Source organism: Miniopterus schreibersii (genome assembly GCF_964146895.1).
Source record: "Miniopterus schreibersii genome assembly, chromosome: 10".
Lineage (NCBI taxonomy): Eukaryota > Metazoa > Chordata > Mammalia > Chiroptera > Miniopteridae > Miniopterus > Miniopterus schreibersii.
Window position 1 is genome coordinate 40,497,370 of NC_138110.1, and position 27,535 is coordinate 40,524,904.

The 27,535-nt window shown below is 38.5% G+C and overlaps 2 protein-coding genes across 11 annotated transcripts in view; one reads left to right on the forward strand and one right to left on the reverse strand.

Annotated features, from left to right (window-relative positions):
* THOC1 (THO complex subunit 1) overlaps positions 1-18,055 on the reverse strand; it is a 38,333-nt gene extending 20,278 nt beyond the window's left edge. Inside the window, exons 1-9 of the mRNA XM_081150067.1 lie at positions 17,949-18,055; positions 15,924-15,997; positions 15,770-15,830; positions 14,279-14,345; positions 13,714-13,832; positions 13,217-13,265; positions 12,719-12,814; positions 4,861-4,943; positions 2,662-2,735 (exon numbers count right to left, since the gene is read on the reverse strand). Coding sequence (XP_081006193.1) covers positions 2,662-2,735; positions 4,861-4,943; positions 12,719-12,814; positions 13,217-13,265; positions 13,714-13,832; positions 14,279-14,345; positions 15,770-15,830; positions 15,924-15,997; positions 17,949-18,002 — 677 coding nt within the window. The 5' untranslated portion in view covers positions 18,003-18,055. The remainder of the gene's footprint in view (positions 1-2,661; positions 2,736-4,860; positions 4,944-12,718; positions 12,815-13,216; positions 13,266-13,713; positions 13,833-14,278; positions 14,346-15,769; positions 15,831-15,923; positions 15,998-17,948) is intronic.
* The window catches only part of LOC308563228 (uncharacterized protein), a 43,702-nt gene continuing 33,765 nt past the window's right edge, over positions 17,599-27,535 (forward strand). For 2 of the 10 annotated variants that reach the window (XM_081150080.1, XM_081150075.1), the window contains exon 1: positions 18,078-18,160. The gene's annotated coding sequence lies outside the window, so the exon portion shown is untranslated. Of the gene's footprint in view, positions 17,784-18,048; positions 18,251-27,535 lie in introns of those variants that run through there. The other 8 variants (XM_081150076.1, XR_013999755.1, XM_081150081.1 and 5 more) reach the window with 8 other exon arrangements.

Sequence of the window (27,535 nt, forward strand, 5' to 3'; positions counted from 1 at the left end):
TGTTTCTATCTCTCTCTCCCTCTCCTTCCCTCTCTCTGAAATCAATAAAGATATATTTAAAAAAACAAACAAACCCCCAAAAACAAACAAAACACAAAGGAGACTGTTTTGCCCTAGCTGGTTTGGCTCAATGGTTACAGGTTCGATTCTGGCCAAGGGCATGTACCTCAGTTGCAGGCTCGATCTTCAGCCAAGGACAGGGCACATGTGGGAGGCAACCAATCGATGTGTCTCTCACATTGATGTTTCTCCCTCCCTCCCTTCCACCCTCTCTGAAGAGCAATGGAAAAAATATCCTCGGGTGAGGATTAAAAAACACAAAGTAGAATGTTTCATAACTATTTAACAAAGGTGCTACATAAAACAACACATAGTAGTTTGTGGTTTTGCTTTCCATGGTTTTAGTTACCAGAGATCAACCATGGTTTGAAAATATTAAATGAAAAATTCCAGAGATAAACAACTCATAAGTTTTAAACGTTGAGTTGATCGAATGGTAGTGCAATGAAATCTTGTACCATCACCCTCCGTCCCGCCAAGGACACAAGTCATCCCTTTGTCCAGTGCATCCAGGCTGTTTACACTACCTGCCCATTAGTCATTTAGTAGCTATCTTGATTATCAGATCAACTGTTGTGGAATGAAAGTGCTTACATTCAAATAACTCTGTCAGAAGGTCAACGGTAGCCTAACCTATGTCACAATGCCTATGACATTCAAGTCACTTCATCTCATCATGTAGGCATTGTATCACTTTACATCATCACAAGAAGGGTGAGTACAGTACAGTAAGATATTTTGAGAGCGACCATATTTACATAAACTTTATTAAGTAGTTATAATTGTTCTATTTTATTATTGTTGTTAATCTCTTACTGCCTAATTTATAAATTTTTATCATAGGTATATATGTATAAAAAACCAACTGAGCATGTTCCGGTACTATCTACAGTATCTGGCATCCACTGGGGGTCTTAGAAAGTATTCCCCACGGATAATGGGGACTACTGTATTTTTAAAATGTTAAGCTGATGATTTTATATAATAAACTTTTAAAAAACTAATTAAAAAATTTTTTTAAACTGAATTTTAGAGAGGAGAGCGAGAGAGAAATATCACTTTGTTGTGCCACTCATTCATTCATTCATTGATTCTTGTATGTGTGCTTACTGGGGATTGAACCTGCAGCCTTAGCACATCGGGACAAGGCTCTAACCAACTGACAGATTAGGCCAGGGGCTAATACTTTTCTTTTTAAAACAAAAATTTTTATTAGTGTATTTCACCCAAATCTGAAATGAACTTCATATTGTAGATACATGAGTTATGTTCTTGATAAATTGTAGTGCCTAAGAAAGTCTGGTGATACAGTTGGTCACAAAGTAATTCCTCATACAATTTCTTCCTCCATTAAAGAAAATAGTGATCATGACAGATTGAGAGGCAACTGCGTACTGATTTTCCTGGGACTAGTTTATGAACATAACCAATGGAGCTTAATTGTCTACGCAGGCTCAGGCAGAGTCTAGCTAGAAAAAACTGCAATGGTCAGAGTTTGTCTTTGGGGCTCTGTTTGTCTCAGGTGACCTTGTTATCTTGGAGCCTAATACCTTGGCCCAGTGCCCTTACGTTACCCAGGCCAGACTCTATAAAAACTCTATCCATAATGTACATGGACAAACAAGTCTCTAAAAAAATCCAAAAAACAAAAAAGCAATAGATAATAGCTACTGGACACTAAATAGATATGTTCTAAGCGCTTTACATCTATCGCTCTATGTAACATCAACAAATACAGTCATAATAAAGATAACTACCAAGTGCCTTAACACACCACTTCCGAAAAAAATCTCATTTAATCTTCTCAATAACTGAAGCAGGTAGGTGGCATTACTACATTTTAATGACTCTGAAACTGAGTTGTGGGAGGTTATATAGTTTGTTCAAGGTTATATGGCTAGGAAATATTGGAATTATGCCTGGAGCTATACTACTGTCAACGTTTCTTGGGGCTGTGTTTGAATTTGAAATTTGGGATGAAAGGAATACATCTCCCTGTGCATATACAGAAACCTCTTCTTGACCTTGAGGAAATCTTTCAATTGTAACAGATGATAATTTTTATCACTTCAGTCACCTGGAAGAATGCTAGTGAAAGTGTTCCTTTATACCTTCACTTTTCTCTTCCTCACTGCTTCTAACCAGCATTAAAAAGAAATTATTTGGAGAGAAAGCATAGGGTTATAGAGGATGAGATAAGAGACAGTGGCAGGAGGAGAGAAGAGAAAAAGGATGTTTCTTATTCCTCCTATTTCATTAAATAGCTCAATAGCCACGGGCATTGAGTGCACAAAGCTAAACGGAAGGGAGGGGGGAGGGGTACCTAGGTTGCCTGTGCTTCGTCTTTTAAATGTTATGAACATGTATAAAATAGGCTGTGTAAACAATGAACTGTCGGTGCATGCAATTTAGAAACCAACTGATACAGCCCATTAGTAATTTGGAATTTATAATCTGAAATAATATACATGAAAGTTACAAATAAAAGAAATCTGTAAGCATGATTTCCTTCCTCTTTGTCTACATGCTCACTCTAGAACTCAATTAAGTCATTAAGGTATTATCTTTGTAAATCAAGAAATCTGAACTTCTAAAACTCACCAAGTTGTTGGAGCTTCATCATCTCCCATTTCTCCTTCTTCGACATCCATTCCTTCCTCTCTATCTTCGGTGTGCTAAATTTAAAAAAAGTACAGCCTGTCATGAAGTTGTCAGGCAGAAGGTAAATGCTGGAATGATGCCATTCACACACTGCTAGACAATCATTAGTAGAGAAGTCTAGTCATAGTACCTATCTAGACGTACAGTGGTACCTCGATTTTTGAATGTCTCTACTGACGAACATTTCGGTTTACAAATGCCATAAACCTAGAAATGCTTCAGTTTGCAAACATGTCTCGGAAGTCGAACATGCCATGCAGCTTCCGCTGAGTGCAAGATCCTGAGGCCTAGCTGTTGGCTGTTGACTCCTGAGTACCTGCGCAACAGGGAGGTGATATTTGGTCTTATTTGGTGATTGTGTGCAATCAATCTGTGCTCATCTCATCTCAGGAGCACTTTTGCAACCAATTTGTTTTTGTGACTGTGTGCAATCAATCTGAGTTCATGTCATCTCAGGAGCCCTCTGCCAATCACCCCTTGCTGTGAGAAATGGATAAAAGCTGCAAAGCTAAGAGAATCATTAACAGAATGACAAAGAGGTGAAGAAGGAAATTGTTATGGATAATGCTCCAGCTCACCCTCCAGGCTTCGAGGATGAGTTGATGGAAGAGTTCAGTTTTATCAATGTAAAGTTTTTGCCCCCAACACGACTCTACTTATCCAGCTCATGGATCAGAAGGTCATTATCTAATTTTAAGAAGCTTTACACCAAAGCACTGTTCCAAAGGTGCTTTGAGGTGACCACGGACACAGAGCTAACCCTCAGAGAGTTCTGGAAGAATCATTTCAATATCCTACATTGCTTACATATCATAGACAAAGCACGGAGGGATATCTCTCACAGAACAATGAAGTCAGCATGGAAGAAACTGTGGCCAGCTCTCCCTGAATGTGTATTTGCGTATGTTGAAGAGGATGCTCCTATTGTTGAGGACATTGTGTCTCTGAGAAAGTCCATGGGCTTGGAAGTGAGTAGTGATGATGTGAAGGGGTCAGTGGAGGACCACAAGCCTGGACTCACCACAGAAGAACTTCCAAACATTCTGACGGAGCAGCAACATGTGGCAACCGAGGAACTGTCCTCGGAGGAGGAGGGAAGAGAAAGCGTTTCTACTGCACTCATCAAAGAAAAGTGTACAAAATGGGTTGAAATGCAAACTTTTATTGAAAAATATCACCCTGATAAAGCTGCTGTAAGTCATGCCACTGACATTTTCAATGATAATGCTATGTCTCACTTTAGACAAATTTTAAAACACTGGAGGAAGCAAATGTCAACTGAAAAAATTTTAGTGAGGAAAAGATCCAGTGAGTCTGAACCAGGTATCAGTGGTGTGAAAAAATCAAGGGAAGGAATGGCAGGAGGGGAGCCACCTACAGTGATTATGGAAGAGAGCCACAGAATACAGTGGTACCTCGGTTTTCGAATGTAATCCGTTCTGGAAGCGGGTTCAAGTTCCGAAACATTCGAAAACTGAGGGATCCACAGCTGACAGCTGGGCCTCAGGACTTGCCCTCAGCAGAAGCCGTGTGGCATGTTCGACTTCTAAGCATAGAATTCCCATTGCCTTAAAGATGAGCTATACAGTATATGCGTTACTTTGACATAGCAATTTCACTTAAGTTTTATCCTACAGACATCCTATTGCCACCTAATGTAGCAATGACATACACAACATTATTCGTTACAATGCTGTTGATTTTTCACTATTAGACATTATCTCAACACCCACTGATGGCACTGCAATATATCAAGATTTATCATGACCCATGAACACTGAGATACATCTAAACATACTGATGTAAAAGTGTATCCATTTTTTACTACTAAAAGAAGAAAGTGAATTTCAGAACAGTATGTATTGTATGACCTCATTTTTGGAATAAAACTACATATACACAAAAAGTCTTGTAAGGAAAGATGGAGAATGTTAAGAGTGGTTGTCCTGGGGCCTTATTATGGGGTAGCTATACTATTTTAAATATTTCTATTTTGTTTGCATTTTTAACACAGAATACATATTATTTCTATAAATTGGAAAAAAAGGTTTTAAATATTTTGATGACTTAGAAGACCCATTCATGTGATCTCAATAACAAACTTATAAACATGTTCTGTTAGATTTGTATCAGTCTCACCTTCTGACCCAGGGTGCTTTCCTGCTCATTGGTATTGAAAACAGTGACATTTTCCAGATTAAACTGACTCTGCAAGTTAAGACCTATTAAAAAAAAAAGAATAAAGATTTCAAAGCAATCTACTGAAACTTGTTAAACAACAGAACTTTGCTGTCATATAACCAAAACATATAAAATAATAAATCCATAATTAAGCAAAAGATCAAATTAGAAATAACACCACACCTGGATTTTCAAATCCTTTCTAAAATTCATTTCTCAGAGGCGCCTCTAGAGCACACAAAATTCTACATGCAACATAGTTGTTCCTTATTATTCATGAATATTTAAGGACAATTTTATACAATGCAATGTATAGTAACTTATAATACTGCTAAATCACAGATAAAAACTGTATTAATCAAAAGGTGAGAGTATAACAATATCTATGGGAAATACATTGTAGTTAATGAGACCCAAGTTTCTCAGTGTCAGAGAAAGAAGTTATAAATAAGCAGGTCTACTGGTGCTGGATAAACTCAGAATATTAGTATAATCTCATGGTTTTTGCTCTGGGTTATTTTAAAATATACAGAGAGACAGTGTGATACTGTGATTTATAAGAAACATATATATTTGGTCATTCAGATGATCAAAATATATTTTTGATATATCTGGTCTTCATCCAGAGTTCCTGGCTCACAGCTTCCAAACCACTTGGAATTTCCTAAGCAATGAGAGAGCGACAATGGTGTCTCTTTTATGTTAAAGGAGTACATTTTGGACCCAAAGGTGGGTGTTGTTTGCCAGTAGAGCCAAACAGATGATTAGAGGATTGAACTTTCAGTCCTACCCTGATTTCTGGGGAGGGAAAGGCTTGACATTGAACCAATCAGCAGTGGCCAGTGACAGTCCGTCATGACTATGTAATGAAGCCTCCATAAAAATCCAAAAGGGCAGTTCACTGCCCTCTTTTTCGCAGAGCTTCCAAGTTGGGGAAGCAGAATGCTTCTATGTGCCACCATGCTGGGTCCCAGCTCCACGAGGACAGAAGCTCCTTTGTTTGGGACCTTGCCCTATGTATCTCTTCCTCTGACTGCTGATTCATATTCTTTAACATCCTCTGTAATAAATCAGTAATCTAGTAAGTAAACACGTTTTCCTGAGTTCTGTGAGCCATTATAGCAAATTAACTGAACCCAACCAGGGGTGCGTGGGAACCTCTGATTTATAGCCAGTTCAGAAGCACAGCTAAAAACCTGGGCTTGTGACTGGCATCTGAAGTAGAGGGCAATCCTGTGGGACTGAGCCTTTAACCTGTGGAATCTGATGCTCTGAGTACACAGTGTCAGAATTTAGTTGAATTCAACTGCTTGTTGAGCGGGGCAACCCCTGTCCCCCATGTTGAAATTGGGTCCAGGAACCTCTTTCTGATAGATACAGAAATATAGATGTGTATATATACACAAGTTTGTATACATACATATCTTTCCTAGCTGTCCACTGAGAGGACCTAGAAAGACACTCGAGTAGCAATTAGCATATTTGGCTTCTAAGCGTACCATTCTTTTTTTTCATCTTTATTGATTTCAGAGAGAGGGAAGGAGAGAGAGAGAGAGAGAGAAACATCAATGATGAGAGAATCATTGACTGGCTGCCTCCTGCACGCCCCCGACTGGGGATCGAGCCCGCAACCCAGGCATGTGCCCTGACCAAGAATTGAACCCCGATCTCCTGGATCCTAGGCCAATGCTCAATCGCTGAGCCACGCCCGACCAGGCTAAGTATACCATTCTTAAACACAAGAAATCAGACTCTTTGGAGAAGTGGGTGATTCTAGAGCTGGGGCAGGAAAAATACAAGATGAGCCTGGACTATCTCCTCCTATCAGGAAAACTTGAAAGAAATCCCACTGGGCAAAACTAGAACAACTTGAGTACAAAGTAAATAATGATACTATGGGATTATAACCCAGAGAATAAAATAAATACCCATGAGTTCATACTGAAAAAGATGACTGAATTAATAAGTAAATGAGAAAGAGGAGACAACTCTTCCTTATAGAAGAATCCCAGTTAGTAAATGTAGAAGGAATGCAAGAAATAGATAATCACCAACAGGACAACCTAATAGCAATCACTGTAGGCAAGATCCACTGATGAATATGTACTACTAAAACAAATGGGCAAAGGTCTAAGGAGAAAAAGGGTATTTGCATAGTCTCGAAGTATCTCCTTCCAAATATTAACTACAAAGGGAAAAACAGTAACTTTGCAGCAGAGAAATATGGTGATCAAGGGTAATATCATCAGTAATAAGCATATCAACGTCATGTTGAAATGATACACTTTGAAGGGCACATCATCTCAGTGGTCTTCTTCCAACAAATCCATAACCTTAATCTAATTATGAAAAAACAGAAAACATAAATTGAAGGGCATTCAACAAAATATGTGAGCAGTGGTCTTTAAAAGTGTCACGGTCCTGTGCGGCCAGGCGTGGCTCATTGGTTGAGCACTGACCTAGGATACAGGAGATTGCAGTTCGATTCCTAGTCAGGGCACTTGCCCACGTTGCAGGCTCGATCCCCAGTCGGGGGCGTGCAGGAGGCAGCCGATCAATGACTCTTTCATCATTGATGTTTCTATCTCTCTCTCTCCTCCCTTCCTCTCTCTGAAATCAATAAAGATATATTTAAAATAAGTAAATAAAAAATAAATAAAAGTGTCACAGTCATGAGCAAAGACTGAACAACTCTCACTGACTGGGGAGATTGAAGCAACAAGACAAATAAACGCAATGTGGGATCCTGGATTAGATCTTTAAAGAGAAAAAAGAAAGTAGTGATAAAATTGGTAAAATCCAAATAAACTCTGTAGTTAACAGTCCTGTACCAATGTTGATTTTTCATTTTTGATAATAGTACCATAGTTATATAAGAGGATAACATTAGGTGAAGGTGACTGAGATACTCTCTATACTATCTTTGCAAGTCTTCAAGTTTAAAGTTATTTAAAAACAAAAAGTTTAAAAAAAGCTAGTATGCTAGATCAAGTCATTGAGCTAGTGAATCAACCTGGCTGATCATGCAGCTTTGATTACTTAAATACTTTTGTCTATTCTCTATTTATTACTTAATATATAGCAAATGCCATAATTCTCTTTAAGTAAAAAATTTCAGTCATCCTTTATTATATTTAATCGGTAAATTACATGCTAAAATGGCCTTTTGAAAGTCCTGGAATATACTCTAGGTCAAGCATATGTAAATGTCAAAAAGAAAGGAAAAAAAATAGAAAAAAATACTATAAGAAAATATCCCAAAATGCCACCCTAGTTTATGTTAGGGTGGTAGGATTATGGATAGTTTTTTCCTTCACTTTCCAATTTTCTGAAATGAGGTTGTTTCCTTTTATAAGTTAAAAAAATTTAAAAATATAATTTATTAAAAGACATATATAACCCTGGCTAGGTGGCTCAGTTAGTTGGAGCACTGTCCTGTACACCAAAAGGCTGCTAGTTCAATTCCTGGTCAGGGCACAAACCCAGGTTTCCGGTTCAATCCCCGGTCAGGGTGTGTACGGAAGGCAATCAATTGCTGTTTCTCTCTCACATCAGTGTTTTCTCTCTCCCTTCCCCTCTCTAAAATCAATCAAAACATATCCTTGGGTGAGGATTAAAAAAAAGATATATATATATATATATATATATATATATATATATATATATATATATATATAGTTTCAAGGTGTCTTTAGCAATATATTGTTAACCTTTCAAATAGTTAGTAAGAGGAAGAAAAAAGTGGTTTCTCTATGTCTTGTCAATTTGGAAATGCAGTATTAAAAAAGAGATCTAAAGTATTTTCTAAAAAAATGATGTGAGTGGAGGTTGGAGATAACCAAGAAGGACAAAAGAATGGCTAGGAATTGAAACCTTAGTACTTATGAGGGGGCGTACTTCATTTCACGAAGAGATAGGGCCTTCATTCGCCAAATACTGAAACAGTGACTAGGTAGCTGGCACTCTTCTAGGAACAGAATACAGAGGTAAACACCACAAATACACTAAAAATGCCAGATGGTATTAAATGCTAAGAGATTTGTAATCAAGTGATGATAATGTGTGAATAGAGTGGCAGGTTTAGATTAGGTGCTCAAAGACAACCCAATTTTAAAAATGGGCAAATAATTTGAATAGACAATTCTTTAAAGAAGACATACAAATAACTTTAAATCTCTAGTCATTAGGAAAATGCAAATCAAAACCATAATGAAATATCACTTTATCCCCCTTAGGATGACTATAATAAAAAAGAGACAAGTGTTAGTGAGGATGTAAAGAAACTGAAACCCACATGCGCTGATGATAGGATTGTGAAATGGTACAGCCTAGTTGGAAAACAGTTTGGTTGTTCCTCAAGAATTTAGAGAGTTACCATACGACCCAGCAATTTCACTCTAAGTACATTCCCAAGAGAAATGAAAACATGCTCACGCAAAAACCTGTACACAAATGTTCACAGCAGCATTATTCATAATAGCCAAAAACTGGAAACAACCCAAATGTCCACCAATCGATGAACAGATAAACAAAATGTAGTGTGTGTATATATATATATTTAAATATATCTTTATTGATTTCAGAGAGAGGAGAGGGAGAGAGAGATAAAAACATCAATGATGAGAGAGTCATTGATCGAGCCCACAACCTGGGCATGTGCCCTGACCGGGAATCGAACCCCGATCGCCTGGATCCTAGGTCGACGTTCAACCGCTGAGCCACGCCTGGCCGGGCTAAAATGTAGTATATCTTTAGAGAGAATATTTGGCCACAAAAAGAAATGGATTAGTGATACATTCAAGGCAGATGAATCTTGAAAATATTATGCTAAGTTAAAAGAGCCAAAATGGTGATGGACAGAGACTTGACTTGGGGTGGTGAACACACAATACAGTGTATAGATGATGTATTATAGAACTGTGCACTCGAAACTTCTACAATTTTGTTAACTAGTGTCACCCCAATAAATTCAATGGAAGGGGGGGAAGCCAGTCACAAAAGACCACATATTGTATTATTCTATTTTTTAAATGTCCAAAATAGGAAAATCTATGGAGACAGAGAATTAGATTAATGGTTGTTTAAGGCTTGGGGGAAAGGTAAGGATGGTGGTAAGTGGGATTGACAGTTAATGAATACAGGTTCCTCTTAGAAGAAAAAATGTTCTAAAATTAGAATCAGATAAATATGTGACAGCTGCACAACCTTGTGAATATCCTAAAGAACAATGAATTGTACACTTTAAATAGTGAATTTTAAGGTATGTTAATTCACATCTCAATAAAGTAGCCCCAAATATGTAATTTAAAAAAAGGTAAATTTCCAGTAATGGAAGGCTAATCAATTAATTCAGATTAACCCTCCATGACAACTAAAAGACAACTAAAAACCTGGATAAATTACATTAATTCTATAAATATTTACAGATCATAAACCATGTTCATATCACTGTTCTGGGCAATAAAATAGAAAAATGATTTCCTTAAAAATAGTAAATATCGCCCAGCTGGGCGTGGCTCAGCGGTTGAACGTTGACCTAGGATCCAGGCAATCAGGGTTCGATTCCCGGTCAGGGCACATGCCCGGGCTGCGGGCTTGATCAATGACTCTCTCATCATTGATGTTTCTATCTCTCTCTCTCCCTCTCCTGTCCTCTCTCTGAAACCAATAAAGATATATTTAAAAAAAAAAAAAAAATAGTAAATACCTGGCAAGGTAGTAAGGAATATCTGTCAAAAATCCAGAAGGCAAAAAAGATAGGCAATGCATCATTTAGCCCTGAAAGCCACTTGTCTTGAGGACATCCACCAAATAGGAGGAATGAGTTGCAAAACTGAACTAGCAGCTTCCTGAAGCAAGGATATAAAAGAGAACTTCCAGGCCCAAGGAAAGTGGGGAACCTAGTATTTCCCACCACAACCATCTTCAAGGCTGGGAACTTGTAGGCTACATCATCAGGTATGGAAAAAACAATCTGCAGTCTAGCACTAACTCTTTTGACGATCTAAGGAACTGCAGACCTTGAGCTGGGCTGGATTAAGTCAATCTTGGACTAGTAGTAGCCCCCTTCTAAAGGTGCCTTTACTACAGAAGTAATGAAAACTGTATCTGGAGAAAGGTATCTATCTTAAGTCTCAAAATTATTTCCTCAAATATATTCTCAAATATAACATCCAACACTAACCAGACACACAAAGAGATAAGACATAAAGAGTGAGAAACAGTAGAAACAGACACTAGAGGTAGACTCACAAAGACTTAAAGTACTGGAATCATCAGACACAGAAAATAACAATAACAATGCTTACCTTGGTTAAAAACTAAAAAATAAATTTGAAAATATCAACAGGGAAGAAGAAACTAAAAAGAGACATAGTAGATTTTAAAAAGACCTTCTAGAAATGGAAAATACAATAACTGAAATTAAGAACTCATTCAACAGATTATTCATAGCTAAAGAGAGAAGTAGTGAACTGGAAACCAGTTCTGAAGAAATTATTTAGAATGTGATAGACAAAGAGATGAAAATATAGAAAGCATACAAAACTGAGGACATAGTGAGAAGGTATAAGGATGTTTATTGAAGTTCTAGAAAAAGAGGCATACACAGTATTTCAAGAAATCATGGCTAAAATTTTTACAAACTTAAGGATATCAATCCAGATTCAAGATACCTACAAATATGAAGCATAAGTAAAAAGAAATCTATGCTTACTATATACTATAGTAAAACTGAACCCCCCCCCAATCTTAAAGAGCAAACAGAGAAACAAAATTATCTTCAAAGGAGTTCGACTGACATTTGCCTTGTCTACACAATAATGCAAGATAAAAGGAAAGTAATGATTATCTTCCATGAAATAAAATCCTGTACCTAGTGCCAACCTAAAACTTGTCTTTACTGAACCATTCAAAAATAAAGATATAAAGATTTTCAGACATAACACAGACTTGCACTAAAGAAAAGTGAAAGGAGAAAATGACCACAAACAGAAGGTCAGAAATACAAGTAGTAAATACACTGGTAAATCTAGATTAATCCTGATCACATTAAATAAGTAGGAAAGAAAAAAACCCAATACAGATCTAGCACGACAAAAAGCACAAAAAACCAGTGCTAACATATACTATAGGTCTTACCACACGCATGCTGTTGCAAGCTCTTCACATATTTTAATTCACTTAATCCTTATAACATATAAAGTAGGCGCTATATTAGCCTGATATTAAAGAAGGGAAGCCTGAAGCAAAAAGATATTAAAATCTGGCATATTTAAACAGGCTGTGGAGGACTCTGAAGAACTGGCAGTGTTCCATTTCCGGACCTGGATAGCGGTTACACAGTATTTGCTTCATAATTATTCTATATATTTACTTTAAGCACTTTTCTATATGTTTATATTTCTATATATTTCACAGTGGAAAAAAGGCAAAAGAAATTGAAGGGAGATACATGTGACTAAATAGTAGTGATTTAGGGAGAAAAAGGAAGCAGAAAAATAGGCATACATTATGAAATGAAATAAAAACATGATGGTTCATATCTACATATTTCAGCATGATTCAACTGCACATTCGTATTAAGCTTTGAACTTAAAGAATCAATGACCTTCTTTTTAGGGTTATCTATATCATATACTAGAACTAGTATAAGTATTTACAAGTAAAACAAAAAAATAATAAAGTGACAATTTTCTATGCTATCTTTTAACATTTTAGAACCATTTCTTGTTGTCATCCCGACAGATTCTAATCCATTAAAAACTGGGAAAGATTTTCCAGCAAAGCACTTGTTTAATGTAAAAAAAAAGCTTACCTGATTTCTCAGATAAAGGGAAAAGCCTGGCCAAAAAGAGTTGAATTCGCCCACAGAAGACTGTATTCTGGGATTTTGATAATCTTCTTAAGAGATCTAACAATATATGGAAATGAAGGTTATACAGAAGAGATCAATCTTCTTTTACATTCATACCCAAGTTTTTTAACCAGTTTGTTAAGAGTATTTTCCTAAAGCAGTAGTTCTCAAGATGGAGGTAGAAACTATTGTCAAAAAAAGCACTAAAAAATTAGAAATAAAATAAGTTTAACATGGGTAAGATAAGTTTTATCATTTTTGGGGTTTTCACTACGTTTCAATACAGAAAAGGAACAGTTCAAAGTCAATGATCAGTTTTAATAAGTCAGATTTATTTAAAAATGAAGATGTTAATCTATTTTTAAAAATTTATTACTCGTGGTTAATTTAACCAACTGTTTTTCTAACCATACAGTATTTACATTTTAGAAAACAATCATTTACCATTGAATTACCTACCATTGCACATACGTAGTAAATAATTTTTCCCAGCAGAATAAAATGTATTCTGAAATTAAGACAGAAATAATTACTACAGTTCAGAAGTTGTTGCATAGTCCTCAATAAGTCACAGGAAGTAAAATACCAGAGAATACTAACATGCACTGAGAATCTGCTATGCCACTTCCACTTTTTCTGGGCAAATAACATTTTTAATGAAATAAAAATATTTTCAGATATATAAGACATAATACTAAGAAACTGTTTTAAATATGTGAAAGTGTACATTTTCTAGTTAACTATTATTACTAATAAGTAAAACTTTGTACGTTAACTTTTTCTCCATAAATGACTCTTACTTGCCTCCCCCAAGAGAGCAGAATATGTAATTCTTTCATAGGGACCAACTTTTTGGCAATCAGCAATATTAAAAATACAAGCAAAATAAAATCTACCCTCATAATTCTGGATAATAGAGAGATAATGTTAGTAGAAAAAGAATCTAAGGAACTTACTGATTTCCAAGTAGCAACATTTTTTTCCACAAAAGTGAATATCGTGTCACACTGATCCAAAGGAAGACAATCCAAAACATCTCCCAACAATACAAAAGGTGTAGATGCGGTACAAATACCTTTAAGTGGAGCACAAGCAAAAATGAAGGGGAAAAAAGTTTAAAATACTGTCAAGTAAAATAGCCCACGCAAAATCATTCTAAAGAATATCTTTAAGGTACAATTTGTCAATCCTAATAAGCTTTTAACAGACAAGAAATGAGAGGAACCTAAAAGTCCCCAAACAGGACATACTCAAGCTTTGGTAATGTGCACTCATTAGAATTATAATTATTCTTGATAACACTTCTAGAGCATTTACTATATGTCAGGCACACATATACTAACACATTTAACCCTATGAGGTTGATAATATTATCTCTAGTTTACAGAATGGGAAAACTGAGACACAGAGAAGTTAAATAACTTGCCCAAGATTAGAGAGCCACCCGGCCAGGGCTGAGAAAAAGTTTTAAATAAAGCATATCATGTCCAAGATTACTTAAAAAATAAAACCCATACTTACCTTCAGTTACTCCCCCAATAGCAAGGGAAATAATAGCTAAAACATTTTCACACGATGAATGATTTATCTACCAACAGAGGAGAAAACAATTTAATTTAGGAGCCAGAGTTCAGACTAATTTGATTAACAATAAAAACATACTCTGACAACTGATTATCACAAATATGGGATAAAGATATTTCTCACAGAAGATAAACTTATTTTTAAGATGAAAATACAAACAATGAATAGTAATAGTTTACTAATCGTAGAAGTATATCAAGTGAATAAGAAGCAGGCAATTCACTTAAATTCCAATGGTCTTACAAAAATGGTTACATTAGCATGATTAAGGCTGTAAGCTAATCAAGGACAGAAGTACTGATGCCATAACTCAATGAATGGCACAGGGCAAAGGCAGGGCCTGGAGAATGAATTGTACTTGTGCATCAATATGTCTGACGGAGGGTTTTAAATATATCTTTATTGATTTCAGAGAGAGGAAGGGAGAGGGAGCAAGAGATAGAAACATCAATGACGAGAGTCATTGATTGGCTGCCTTCTGCACGCCCCTGACTGGGGATGGAGCCTGCAACCTGGGCCCTGACCGGGAATCGAACCCTGATGGCCTGGATCCTAGGTCAATGCTCCACTGCTGAGCCACGCCCAGCTGGGCATGAGGGAGGGTTTTAATAGAAGTGAAGTAGTACCTAGGTTCGGTTAACATCATAAAAACCAGTTCATTAACTGTTGTTTTACACAACCACCTTGAAAGAATGGTATTTGCCTTCTTACAAACGAAACAGAGGACCAGGAAAGCAAAGTAACTTGCCCAATGCCTCACAAAGGTCAGTATGTAGGCCTGAAGAAGAGGAAAGAATGAATTTTGATGCAGAATTGCCCCAAAGAATGTGACACAGTTTTATCACAAGAAAAAGATCTACCTTCTTGGGATTCAGCCTTCACTTAACCAAGAATAAACTTTTGAAACTTTCCCTTTCATCTGGGTGCTCCACTAATGTTAAATAAATTCAGATTTTTCATTTTTAGAGTAAATTTATCAACTGAAGCTTGATAGGTGCTATTTTTTTATGTTGATGAGAGGGATGTCATAAAAAAATGAGAGCATGGAACCCCAGTTCCCATGCTGAACATTCTTGGACTGGACTTTTCGTGCAACTTCAGGATGTGTCACACTGTTCATACAGCAAAGGGAGAAGGTCCAACTTCAAATTCTAGTTCTTACTCAGAAAGACACTTTTCTCATACTATTCACTTAGAGAGAGCTCTCTTCATTTATTAAACCAAACCCTTAAATTGCACTTGTGCTGTCAAAATCCTTAATTATTACATAACTCCTATACTATAATCAAGTCAGCTTTTAAAAAGTAGCGAGCTCACTCTAGAAGAAGTAATCATACTTATTCATTCTAAGAATAAAGACAATTTTAAAAATGGCATAGTTTATTAATCTGCCAGCAAAATCTTAACAATAAATAAAAATATACTTACAATTTCTTCTTCTAGAACACCTCTGAAAGCTTGGTCAAGGGTACATTTTTTTTCATTTTCACTATTAAAAACAAAAGACACTTTGATGTTTTAAAACAGTACAGGTAAGCATAAAGATTCAGGCAAGCATATTTCAGAGATATCAATGCCTTACCTGCCAGGTAACTGGCTGAAGGTATTCAACAATGGCTTGATATTTTTGTTGTTCAGGGCCTCTCTGGTAGACTTCTAGAAGATAAAAACAGTAAATAAATGGAAAGATTTTTGCTTATTATTTACTGAAAAATGTCATTTTTTAATATTATGTCCAACTAAAAAAAAGTTTGTAACTGGGAAAAATTACTTACCAGTCATTTTATCAGTAGTTCTTATTCAAAGGCCACTTACTGATACACACTCTCATTGCTTTAAACCTAGCAAGAGTTTTCTGGCTTGACTTTCTCATTCCAGTTTTTCCCTCCTACCGTCTCTTTAAACACTACATTCATGAGAATATTTTGCTTTTTTTTTAAAAAAAAGTCTCCAATGGCTTCTTATTTACAGATTTTGGTTTTGAGTTTTCATATCTCCTCTCAAGGTCCTTGATGATAATATCCTAATCTATCCAATCTAATTTCCTACCCCCCCACAGACACAGACTCTTCAGTGAGGTCTAGCCATTTCCTCCCATGATTTTCTACCAAGCTCACTCTAGTGTAGTCATACATTCATGTTCTTATTTCCACCTGTTCATACAAACTGTCCATTCTTCAGGACCCATCTCAAGTCCTACCTCCTCTAGGTAGCTTGCTCAGCACAGTGCCTCACACACAGTAAACACTGAATAAATACCTGCTGATTATCTTATAGTAGTCATAATTGAAAGACAAAAATGTGGCAGTCGTTCCTTCTGTGAAAATTCACTTACAGTTAAAAAGTCATCTTATTACCTCAAGGAGTTAGATTTATACTGGAAATGTCCATTCCTGACTCTGTCAAGAATAGGCTGTCATCTTGGGCAAATCCCTTAACATGCACGGGCGGAGAACCTTTTTTCTGCCAAGGACCACTTGGATATTTATAACATCATTCTTGGGCCATGCAATATTATCAACTTAGGTTAGCTATGAAAAAAGCCCCCAGATGGATTGAATTTCAAGTCCTGCCTGCGGCTGCCTTGGCAGGGCCAGACCAAATGATTTTGCAGGTGTTTATACTTCTCCCATCTCTGCCTTAATGCTTCATTTTCCTCACCAGTTACACAAGAGGGTTGTTGTAGATCCTTACCACCTGCAGCAGAAGTGGCATCACCTGGGAACTTGTTAGAAAGGCAAAAATTCACACCCCACTCCAAACCTACTGAATCAGAATTTATATTTTTCAATACATATCTCCAGGAGATCCCACCACACACTGAAGCTGAAGAAGCACTATACTAGATGATCTCCAATTAAGTGGTCCTTCCCAGGGCTAATATGATCTTGGATATTCCTAACAATTACTCTTAGCAGAATTTCAAAGCACCAGAGATTACAGCAAAATGCACAGAAGTAATTCTGGTGACATAAACAACATATAATCTGGTAAAAACAGTGCTAAGAGTTAAGTAAGCTAACATAAGGTGTTTCTCAAATGCTAAAACTACTCTTCCCCAGTGTCTAAGAATAAGATGACATCTGGCAACCCTTCCCAAGCTGATCTGTTCGCCTTTTCCACTTACGACCTCTTAATCGACCTCTTAGGAGTGAGATACGGAGGGTTAAAGGTGTGAATAAGCCGCAGAACCACCACCTGGAAATTAGGAGGCGGGGCGGGAGCCAGTTTTTTGGGCTAAAACCACTTCGACCCTCCCCTTTTCAGCAGCGCCCTCCCAGTTCTGGAAACACCTGCCCGGCTAAGCGAGCTCAGCAGAAGAGCTGGACCACACGAGTCACAATCCGCGGACGAGCCCTTCAAGCAGGGCGCCCAGAACGTGGGGTCCCGGATCCCGCCGGCGGGGTGGCGGAAGCGGACGGCAAAGGCGCGGGAGAGGCAGGTAAATCGCCTTTCCCCCTCCCAGCCCCGACGGGGGCAGCGCCAACGCTGCGGCGTACACACTTCTGTCGCCTCTTTACCCCAGGGCAAAATCCCAATAATTTCAGGGAGAGGGGGGCAAAGAGTAGCGCCGGGGCCAGCTCGCACCCTCCCGCCCCCCACTCACCGTGAACCGCGTCCGCGCTTCGGGTAAACTGAAGAGCGGCGGCGTCGGAGACATCTTCTCGGCTGCGCGTGCCCGCCACCGCGCTGCGGCGCAGACCGGTGACGTCAGGCCGGGAGCAACGAGATCACCGGCTCGGTGTGCGGCTAGAGCGGCCTGCGAGCCGAGGGGCGGGACGGCTGGCCATTGGGAGCTTCCGTGGTGACCGAATGCAGGTGGGCGTTGGGAGCTGAGCCAACCGCACCATGCCGAGTCCGGGTTCGGGGGTAACCACTGGGGTGACGGCCTCTGGGCGGCCGCGCCCTGTAAGCTCTGCGCCGCGGGGCGGGGACTGGGCCTGACGCGCGCGGCGGCGGGTTTTCCTGGTTTGGGGCCGCCGGGCTAGTGACGGCTCAGCGCCCCGCGCGGGAGGGTAACCGCCGCCCGGGAGCCCAGCGCCGGCGCGTTATCTGGGCAAGCTCCGGGCGGGGGAGGCCGTGGCCGTGGGCTGCGGGGCCGCAGTCATTCTCGCCCAAGGAGTCGTCTCAGATCCGGGTGTACGCATCAGCCCTGTAGCTCGGCAGCCGCAGTTCACTCCTCCTTGAAATAGAAATAATGCCTGTGTCACAGCGCTGTTGAAAAGCGCTAATGAAATAATGCAGGTGTGGCTTGTAAAGCAATATAAGGGCTATTGTTAATATCTTGGAATGAGTTAACTCTGCTGGCATATATAGGCCTCTACAGAAAGAAAGACGGAGGAGGAACGCCGCACTCTGCGCTGATAGGAAAGTGGGGGGCTCCGCGTGCGGGGTAGAGGCACCCCTGCAAAAACCCGTCTCCTTACCAGTTTCCCCCCTTGTCTCCTCGCCCCGGAGAGGCAGGGCTAAGCAGAAGCCAAGTAGCAGGAACTTTCTTAGTTGGAGTTATGCGGTGGGGAGAGAAATTATGTATTGACCTAAGTGCGAAGAAATTTCTGTCGGTTCTTGTTCCCTTCCACGTGTCCCTAAAAGAAGAAAGTTAAGTATGCTTTCCCTGAGCTTCATTGGCATCCGCTGAGAATACGGGAAGAGAAGGCGGGAAGTCAACAAAAAGATAACTTTGCGTAGTGTCGCCTGTAAGTGGGAATTGTGAACAACGATGGCCACCTGGAGCACTGCAGTCTTTTTTAGAGTCAACAGAATCATTCAGGTTTGATTGTGTAACAAATCTCAAAATTGGCAAAATAAACTGGTATTAACTGATTTAATAGGCAGCTGTAATAATCATATTACAGATGATTATCTAGAGCACAACTGAGACCTGAGAAAAATAATATATATATATTTTTACAAAAATCCAAACATAAGAGCTGAAGTTTACTGACGCATCTATCAAAGCCCAGCCGCTTAGAATTCTATTATTTAGCAAACATATGTTGGGTATATTGTACACAATGGACAGTATTTGTTGAAAGAATAATAAATATAAACGAATGAACAAAATAATAAATCTTAACCTGTTTTGAGAAGCTCTTAGTTTGGTTGACATAAAAGAAACAATTATAGTATGCATACAATTTCTATCATAAGTAATTTAGATAATAGCTGTTGTAAGAGTTCAAAGGAGAAAGAAATCGCTACCGGATGAGGTGGTCAAGGAGCCTTCATGGAGAAGATAGAATATGAGCTGGACCCAGAAGAATTCCAATGGACATAGGTAGTGGGAAGGACATTCCTCATGGAGAGAGTGGTACGAGCAAAGGTGTAGAGAAGAGAAAGCATAGTGAGAGATAGCTGTCTACTTTAACACTGGGTTCTGAACAGAAAGAAGCCTGAACAACCAAGTTGGAACCAGATTGTATTAATGTTTGAGGTCAAAGAATGCTATAGGTTTAAAAATGGCTTTTACGCTTCCTACCAAGTTATAGCTGGCAGTATATTTGGGGGAATGGAGAGAAATGAACGATTTTGCTGCCAAGTGAAACACCAGATAAACAGTAGGGAAAAAAGCAGCAATCTTCAGGGGATAATGAGGCGTTACTGTTTAATGGGTACAGGTTTTGGCTTGGTGTGATGAAAGAGTTCTGGAGATGGATAGAGGTGATGGTTACACAACAATGTGAATGTACTTAATGCCACTGAATTGTACACTTAAAATGGTTAAAATGCTAGATTTTATGTACAAAGTAAAAAAACCCCCACAATCCTTAAAAACATCAGTCTGATCCAGATAGCTTAAAAAGGGCAAAGATATCACAGATATCAGTGTGATTTGAGACCTCAAGATAAGATTATATTTTAAAAAGCCAGGAAGTAGTAGGTAATGCATTTTAAAAAGATGTCCATCAAAATCAGTACAGTAAAAATACTTTAGCGTTTAGATCGCTTTAATAAATGCTTTATAATTCCCAATGGACTTAACATATGATACCTCATTTTACCCTCTAAGTGATATTTTGAGGTGGATAATACAACTGTTAGGTCCATTTTACACATGAGGAAGCAAGCTCAAAGAGATGGGGCTCTTGATGGACATAACTGGTGAAATGAGATTACCCAGGGCTTTTGATTCCAAATTTCATGCTCTTTACACTAGGTTATACTGTAGTAATAAGTTTTATTGAGCACCTTCTATGAACCAGACACTTTTCTTGTACTATTTCTACTCCTTACAACAACATTGTACATAGTTATATGTCGGTGAAGAAATAGGCTGCTTTTTCCTAGGTCACATGGCTAGAGAAAGCTAGTTTGGGATTTGAGCGTGCCTTTAATCCCAAAGCCTGTATTTGTTCTTAACTCTTGAATCTTTAGTAACACATTGGCCTAGTTAATGTCTCATAAGTTATTTCCTTACAGGTGGGTAATGTTAAGGGTCATAGTATCATCAGAAACACATTATGAGTTTTTTTAAAGTATGTAATAATAAAAAGGGCAGACATCTAGTAAAAAGTAACCTCTTCCCTGAGATTTATTGTGCACTTGTTTTTTCTCTTATGCCAATGAAGGTAAGATGAACAAGGCATTGCCTCCCTGTTAGGAAATATCCTCCACGGCAAATTCTAGGCTGAGTGGTTTTGACCAGCTCTGAGCATTCACGCTGTTATTCCTCTTCTTTTCCTCTGTGTGAGTCCAGTTGGATCTCACCATGGCAGTGGTGAGATCTAGGCGAAAAGGACCAGGGGCAGCGTAATCTGCTTTTCTCGTATTGATGCTCTAGCCTAGGCAAAAGGAAACTTTGCTCCAAACTCACCAGTTAACCACTAGGATGCTGGATTGCAGCTTTTGTTGGTTCAGGTTCTGGGCCTTTGCCATCTTTTCCTTTCTCTCTCTTTGTGATTTGAATGGATTGAAAGAATTATATTGACAGGGAACTGATGTTTGAGAGGAAAAGCTGAGCAAAAAGAATGAGACTCCTTATTTGGGAAAGGAATGCAACTGGGAAGAAATATAATGGGAGAGGGATGGCACTTTGTGAATATTTTTGTGGAAAAAGAGGAAATACATGAAAACTGTAGGTGCTGTATTTTTATAGAATGGTGGCAATTTTAAAGCATTTTGTATTAATGTACTATTCATTCGACATATTTATTGAGTGCCTATTATCTGCTGGGCACAGGTACAATTTGGATTAAATATGCAGTATTATTATTTTATTACATTTTAAGTACTGTGTATATCATTATCTAGTATACATGGTAAAATCCTGTTTGGTGAGCTTGGTTGGAAAATGGATGAGCATAATTCAAGATGAGAAATAGAATAGTGGATGCCTCCTTTCCCTGGTAAGTCTAGCTTCCTTATAGGAGGAGGCAGAGATTTTGCCTGAAATTGTACCATTGCTTGGCTTATTCCCATATCCTGTCCTGTTTCTCTCTTCCCCTTACTGGTTTCTTTTGAGATCACCTTTCTAAGTCATTTGCTCACAAATTCTCACCTCAAGGTTTGTTTCTGGAGGTCCTGATTCTGTTAATTTGGGTATACCAAGAAGCAGACACCAACACAATATTAGATGTGCAAGCAGTTTATTATGGAGGGAGCAGGGGCAGGCAGGGGGAGCTTGCAGACCACAATGCAGCTGACACCTCTGAAAGGAAGGAGGGTCAGGTAGGAAGTTTGAAATGCAGCTCCAAGAAAGGTTTGATTTTGCCAGTGGGGAGTCCTCAGGTCAAACTTCCTAGCTGAAAGAATACTGCAGTTTGCCAGAATGGGTGTGCTCCCTCTGCCATGCTCGGTCATTGACTAGAAGCAGCCTTAGAAAGCCTGGCCTCTGTGCAAATGTGATTGATCCAGAGGGCAGTAGCTGGGCTGTCAGTTGTGCTCTCCACAGCTAAAGATCTGATTGGAGCATTTCCATACACCAAGAGGTCACCAGTTTGATTCCAGGTCAGGGCACATGCCCGGGTTGCAGGCTTGATCCCCAGTACGGGACAATGGATCCATGTTTCTCTTTCATCAATGTTTCTATCTCTCCTCCCTTCCCCTCTCTCTAAAAAAAAGTCAATTAAAAAAAAAAAGAGAGAGAAAGAAAGAGAAAAGGACAGGTCTAGAATCTTCAGAACCTTGGACCTCTCTGGAGTTTTAGTCTCTTCTGCATACTACAGTCTTTTGGAATCTCATGGAACACAATGTTTGTTTTTAAGTTCTGTACTTTTTGCATAAACTGTTTCAGAGGAGAGTCATTTGCTTTCATTGGTCACCTTGCCTCCACTCTGTGGAGCATCTGATTTCCTTCACATGACTGGTGATTTTTCATTACATGTTCATGTTTATAAAGGAAGGTTAAGATTGTTCAGTCCTAATAGTTGTTGCAGGGGCTGCTCAGCACATTTCCCACTCCTCACTTGCCATTCCCACCCCCTTTCACCTCATTCTCATAATAGACAAAACAGTTGTGGGCATATGATCAGACCAGGCCAGCAATAAGCCTATGAAACTTTTTTCTGCAGCTGGAAAATGTGGCTGCTGTACTCGCCAGAATTCATTTTTATAAACAATAGAAACCTACTTTGGTTAGTATTTTGAGAAGTAAGTTATTGGGAGGGTATCAGGGAGTTTATACAACCAAGTGGAAGGCTGGAGATTAAGCTTGGGCTCATTGGAAGCAAGACAGTTTCAGTCTTAAGATGTCCCTGCTAACACCACCTCTAATGGTTTGGCTCTGCTCCTGGATTCTGTGGCCCCTAGACACTTGCCACCATGTCACTGAACACTCACCACCACACCATGTTGCTGCAGCTATCCTGCGTCATTTCCAGCTTTCATACCTTTGCATTATTTCCTCTAGATTCAAGGTCTTGGCTGGGAGAATCTGAGTGGCTACACCCAGGTCTTATGCTTGTGCCCTGGCGTCCAGAGAACAGAGAAATTTATGCCTGTTATTCCTCTTTAAGCTTCTGCAGTGAGCTGCAGAGCCCTATTTTGAGAGTTCCCTCCTACTGGAAAAAGGGTATTTGGGTGCTGAGCAGCCAGCAGGATAGCATCTATTGGTTGTTCCATACAATTTTCTATTACCTCAGGGGCTGTGGTGAACATTGAGCTGATGTTGCCATCTTTTCTATCACTAGGAGAAAGCCAATCTACAGAAAGAGAAAATGAGACCAACCCACAGAAACAGCTGAAAGATGGGCTACAGGCAAAGAAAAGAGAGGAAGAGGAAGATGTTTGGTAGAGAGGAGAGATGTAGGTGGGGTAGGGGGGAGAGAGATGAGAAAGTGGTGGGAAGAGGGATTAACTACAGACTTTTTTGAGCTCTGGGCTTTTTCATGTCAGATGACAGCTCTGTTATCTTCTAAGTGACATTTAAGAACCATTAAATCCCTTTTTGGTAGGTTAATGAACTTTGTTGTTAGATTTCATTCATTTGCCATCAAAGGATCCCAATTAATGCAAGAATTGAGGTGGGTTTCATCTACAGTTTTGTGAGTTACTGTTTAGTTTCCCTTTCATTTTTCAGTGCCAGAAAGAGGAGCTGCGCCACTCCTATGAAGTTCTGAATGGAGTAGGTTGACTTTCAAATGATCCATTGTACTAGAGATTATGGTCTAGCAGTTTTGCATACCTCTATTACCTCCCATGAGCCAGGAAGTCTGTAGTTGGATTTTACCTCTGAGCAGTGGTGGATCTTTTTTTTGGATGCACAGGAAAGTAGCAGGCATGCCTCCTCTTAGGTGAGGGGTGACTTGAGTGGCTGTAGACGTTAATATGAGCCTATCGTTATATGATTGGAAGAGCCTGGTAAGTAGGATTTCTTTTCTGTACTAATGATGACTCTAAGACCCCAAATTATGTCAACAGAGCTTGGGAAGTTTTAGAAAGGGATGGAAAAGAAGAAGTGTTGTTGTCTGGGTAACCTCCCAAAATAGAGTCAAAGACTTTGTCTAGGTAATTTATTTGAAAAGTGATCCAAGGAAGCAGTGGAACTAGGGAGAAAGAAACAGAGGAGGAAAAGTCATTGCAAAAGTACATTATGGTATTGGTCACTGCTATGGGTTGACTGGAATTCAGTTTTGCTGCAATCTTGAGAAGCTGTATATAACGGGTCTCAAATTTGCCTGCTCAAAGAAAGGGGGAAAGCATTTATCCATTAACATCTGATCCCTATTAATCTAAGGCTGACTTATGGGACATTGCTGTTGTGCATGTGTGAATAGGTAGAGGGCTTCCACAGGGGTTCTGTGCAGTCATACAATATTAGAGAAGCTCTGGGCAGAAAAACAAAAGGTGCATGGTGCAGCTGAGGTGAAATGCTTTCAGTGTCACCTGGGTGGACTTGGCTGTCACAGCAGTGGCTAGAGTAAAAGTGCGTCCGAAGGATGGGAAGCAGGGCCAAGAGATGTCTCACATAAGGGGGGAAATGTGCTGAATTCTTAATCTTATATAACAGGAGCTAAAATAAATTGTTTAGTTGTGTCTTAGTAATTAATAGATTCAAGTATATAGATTTTAAAAACAGAAATAATAACCATTTGTAGAACCTAAAATAATATGTATACCTCCAAGATCACTGGAGAAAATAAGAAAAACATAAAGTTCATAGAACAAGAGTTAGGAAACAGGCAATGAAAGCAAAAATAGACAAGTGGGAGTCCATCAGCCTAAAAAACTTCTGCACAGCAAAGGAAACAAAAGAATTAAGAAGACGTACAATGGCCAACAGGTATATATCTGAAAAGGTGTTCAACACTAGTCATCAGGTAAATTCAAATCAAAACCACAATGGACTGTCAGCTCACAGCTGTTAGAATGGCTGTTATCAAAAAGAGAAGATAGCAAATGTTTGTGAGGATGTGGAGAAAGGGATCCCTTGTATACTGTTGCGGGGAATGCAAAATGGTCCAGCGACTATGAAAAACAATATGGAGGTTCCTCAAAAAATTAAAAATAGAACTGCCATATGATCCAGCAACCCTACCTCTGTGTATATATGCATATATCCAAAGAAAATGAAATCAGTATCTCAAATGATACTGTAGCATTGTAGCACTATTCATGATAGCCAAGATATGGAAACCACCTAAGTGTCCACTGATGGATGAATGAATGAAGTAATGTGAGATATATATATATGTATGTATGTATATGTGTATATACACACACTATAAAGATGTAAATATATGCACACACAGCCTTAAAAAGAAGGAAATTCTGCTATTTTGCAACATGAATGAAACTGGAGGGCATTATGCTAAGTAAAATAAACCAGACACAGAAAGACAAATACTGCATGATCTCATGTATATACAGAATCTGAAGAGTTGAATTCATAAGAGCAGAGTAGGTTGGTGGTTGCTAGGGGGTAAGGGGTGGGGGAAATGGGGAGATATTAGTCAAAGGCTACAAACTTAGTTATAAGATGAGTAAATTCTGAGGATCAGAACTTATACAGCATGGTGACTATAGTTAATAATACTGTATTGTGGACTTGAAATTTGCTAATAGAGAAGACCCCTTAAGTGTTCTCATCACATGCAAATAAAGTAACCGTGTGAGGTGTTATGTTCATTAGTTTGTGGTAATAATTTCACAATGTATATGTATACCAAAACATCATGTCATACACCTTAAATATGTACAGTTTTTGTCAGTTATACCTCAACACTGGGAAAAATTTGCCCTACCAGATATAAACAATAGCATTTAAGATACTATAGTTAAGATTTAGGGAAAGATAAATAAACTAATGAAAGAGAATAGGGAGCCCCCCAAAAGATGCACACACTATGTAGAAACTTTGTATTTCATTGTATCACATAAGACATTGTGACTCACAGTCAGTAGGAAAATGGGAGAGTGATATTATCATCCTGGGACAATTGATTATCCCACATGTGGGGAAAAAAAGGATCCTTCATATAAAAAAATTCCAGGAGGAATAAAGACAAAGTATGAAATGCAAAACTAAATTATTTGGAATATATCTTAATTACTTTGCAATAGGGAGAGATTTCTGAAACAAACAAAAAATATTTTTTTAAAGCATAAAGGAGCACTGGCTGGTGTGGCTCAGTTGGTTGGGCGTCATCCTGTGTACTGAAGGTTTGCTGGTTCCATTCCAGGTCAGGTCACATGCCTGATCGATGTTTCCTTCTCACATCGATATTTCTCTCCCTCTCTCTAAAAGAAATCAATAAAAAATCTTTAAAGAAACAAAAGAAAATATTGATAATTTTGGCTATATTAAAATTAACTTTATCTCATCAAAAGACATAATAAAAATGAAAAGTGGGATTTAGAGTGGTAGAAGGCATTTGCAACTCATATAACCAGTGATTAGCATCTAGAATATATTAAACACATTTATAAATCAGTTAAAAGTGGCAAGAAAACCCATAAAATAACAATGGCAAAAGACATAAACAGGAAATTCATGCAGAAGAGGAAACAAAAATGCCTAATTTCAACTAATCAGGGAAATGCATTAAACAATACTGAGATATTGTTTCTCATCTATCAGATTGGCATGAGTTAAAAAGCCTGACGAATGAATGTGGGTGAGGAGGTGAAGCTTGTATACTCAGCTGATGGAAATGTAATCTAGTACAATCATTTGGGAAAAGAATTTAGCATTCTAGTAAGGTTGAAGATGTATAATAATCTTCAGTCCAACAATTCTACTCTAGGTATAAACACAAGAGTTCTTAACACATGTATATAGGGACATGTTCAAGAATGTTTATTTCAGTACTGTTGGTAATGCCACAGAATTAGAAATGCCAAGTGTCAGCCAGTGAATTGGTGAATATAGTTTTAAATATTCAATTGATGAGTATGTAAGGCAGTGAAAATTAAAGAACTAGTTGTACTTTTCTAAGTGGGAATGGATCACTGGTGGAAGTGAACATGATTTATAATTTCCAAAAGGAATATAAAATCTTGTGGAGGAAAGAGAAGGTTCTGGGGATTGCCAAGGAAAAAAACATTTTTTGAATAATGAAGTGTTTTTAAAAAGAAATTTTACTAAAATATGATCCTTAAGTTTCTTTCTATCCATAACACAAAATTACCTTAAATTCCATTGATATGATAGCTTCTTGAAGTAATTGGTTCTTACCACAGGAGGGCAGCATTTGCATGGGGATTTTTTCTGGAAAGTAGCACAGTGGGAAAACAGACAAAAAGCAAGCTTTTTCT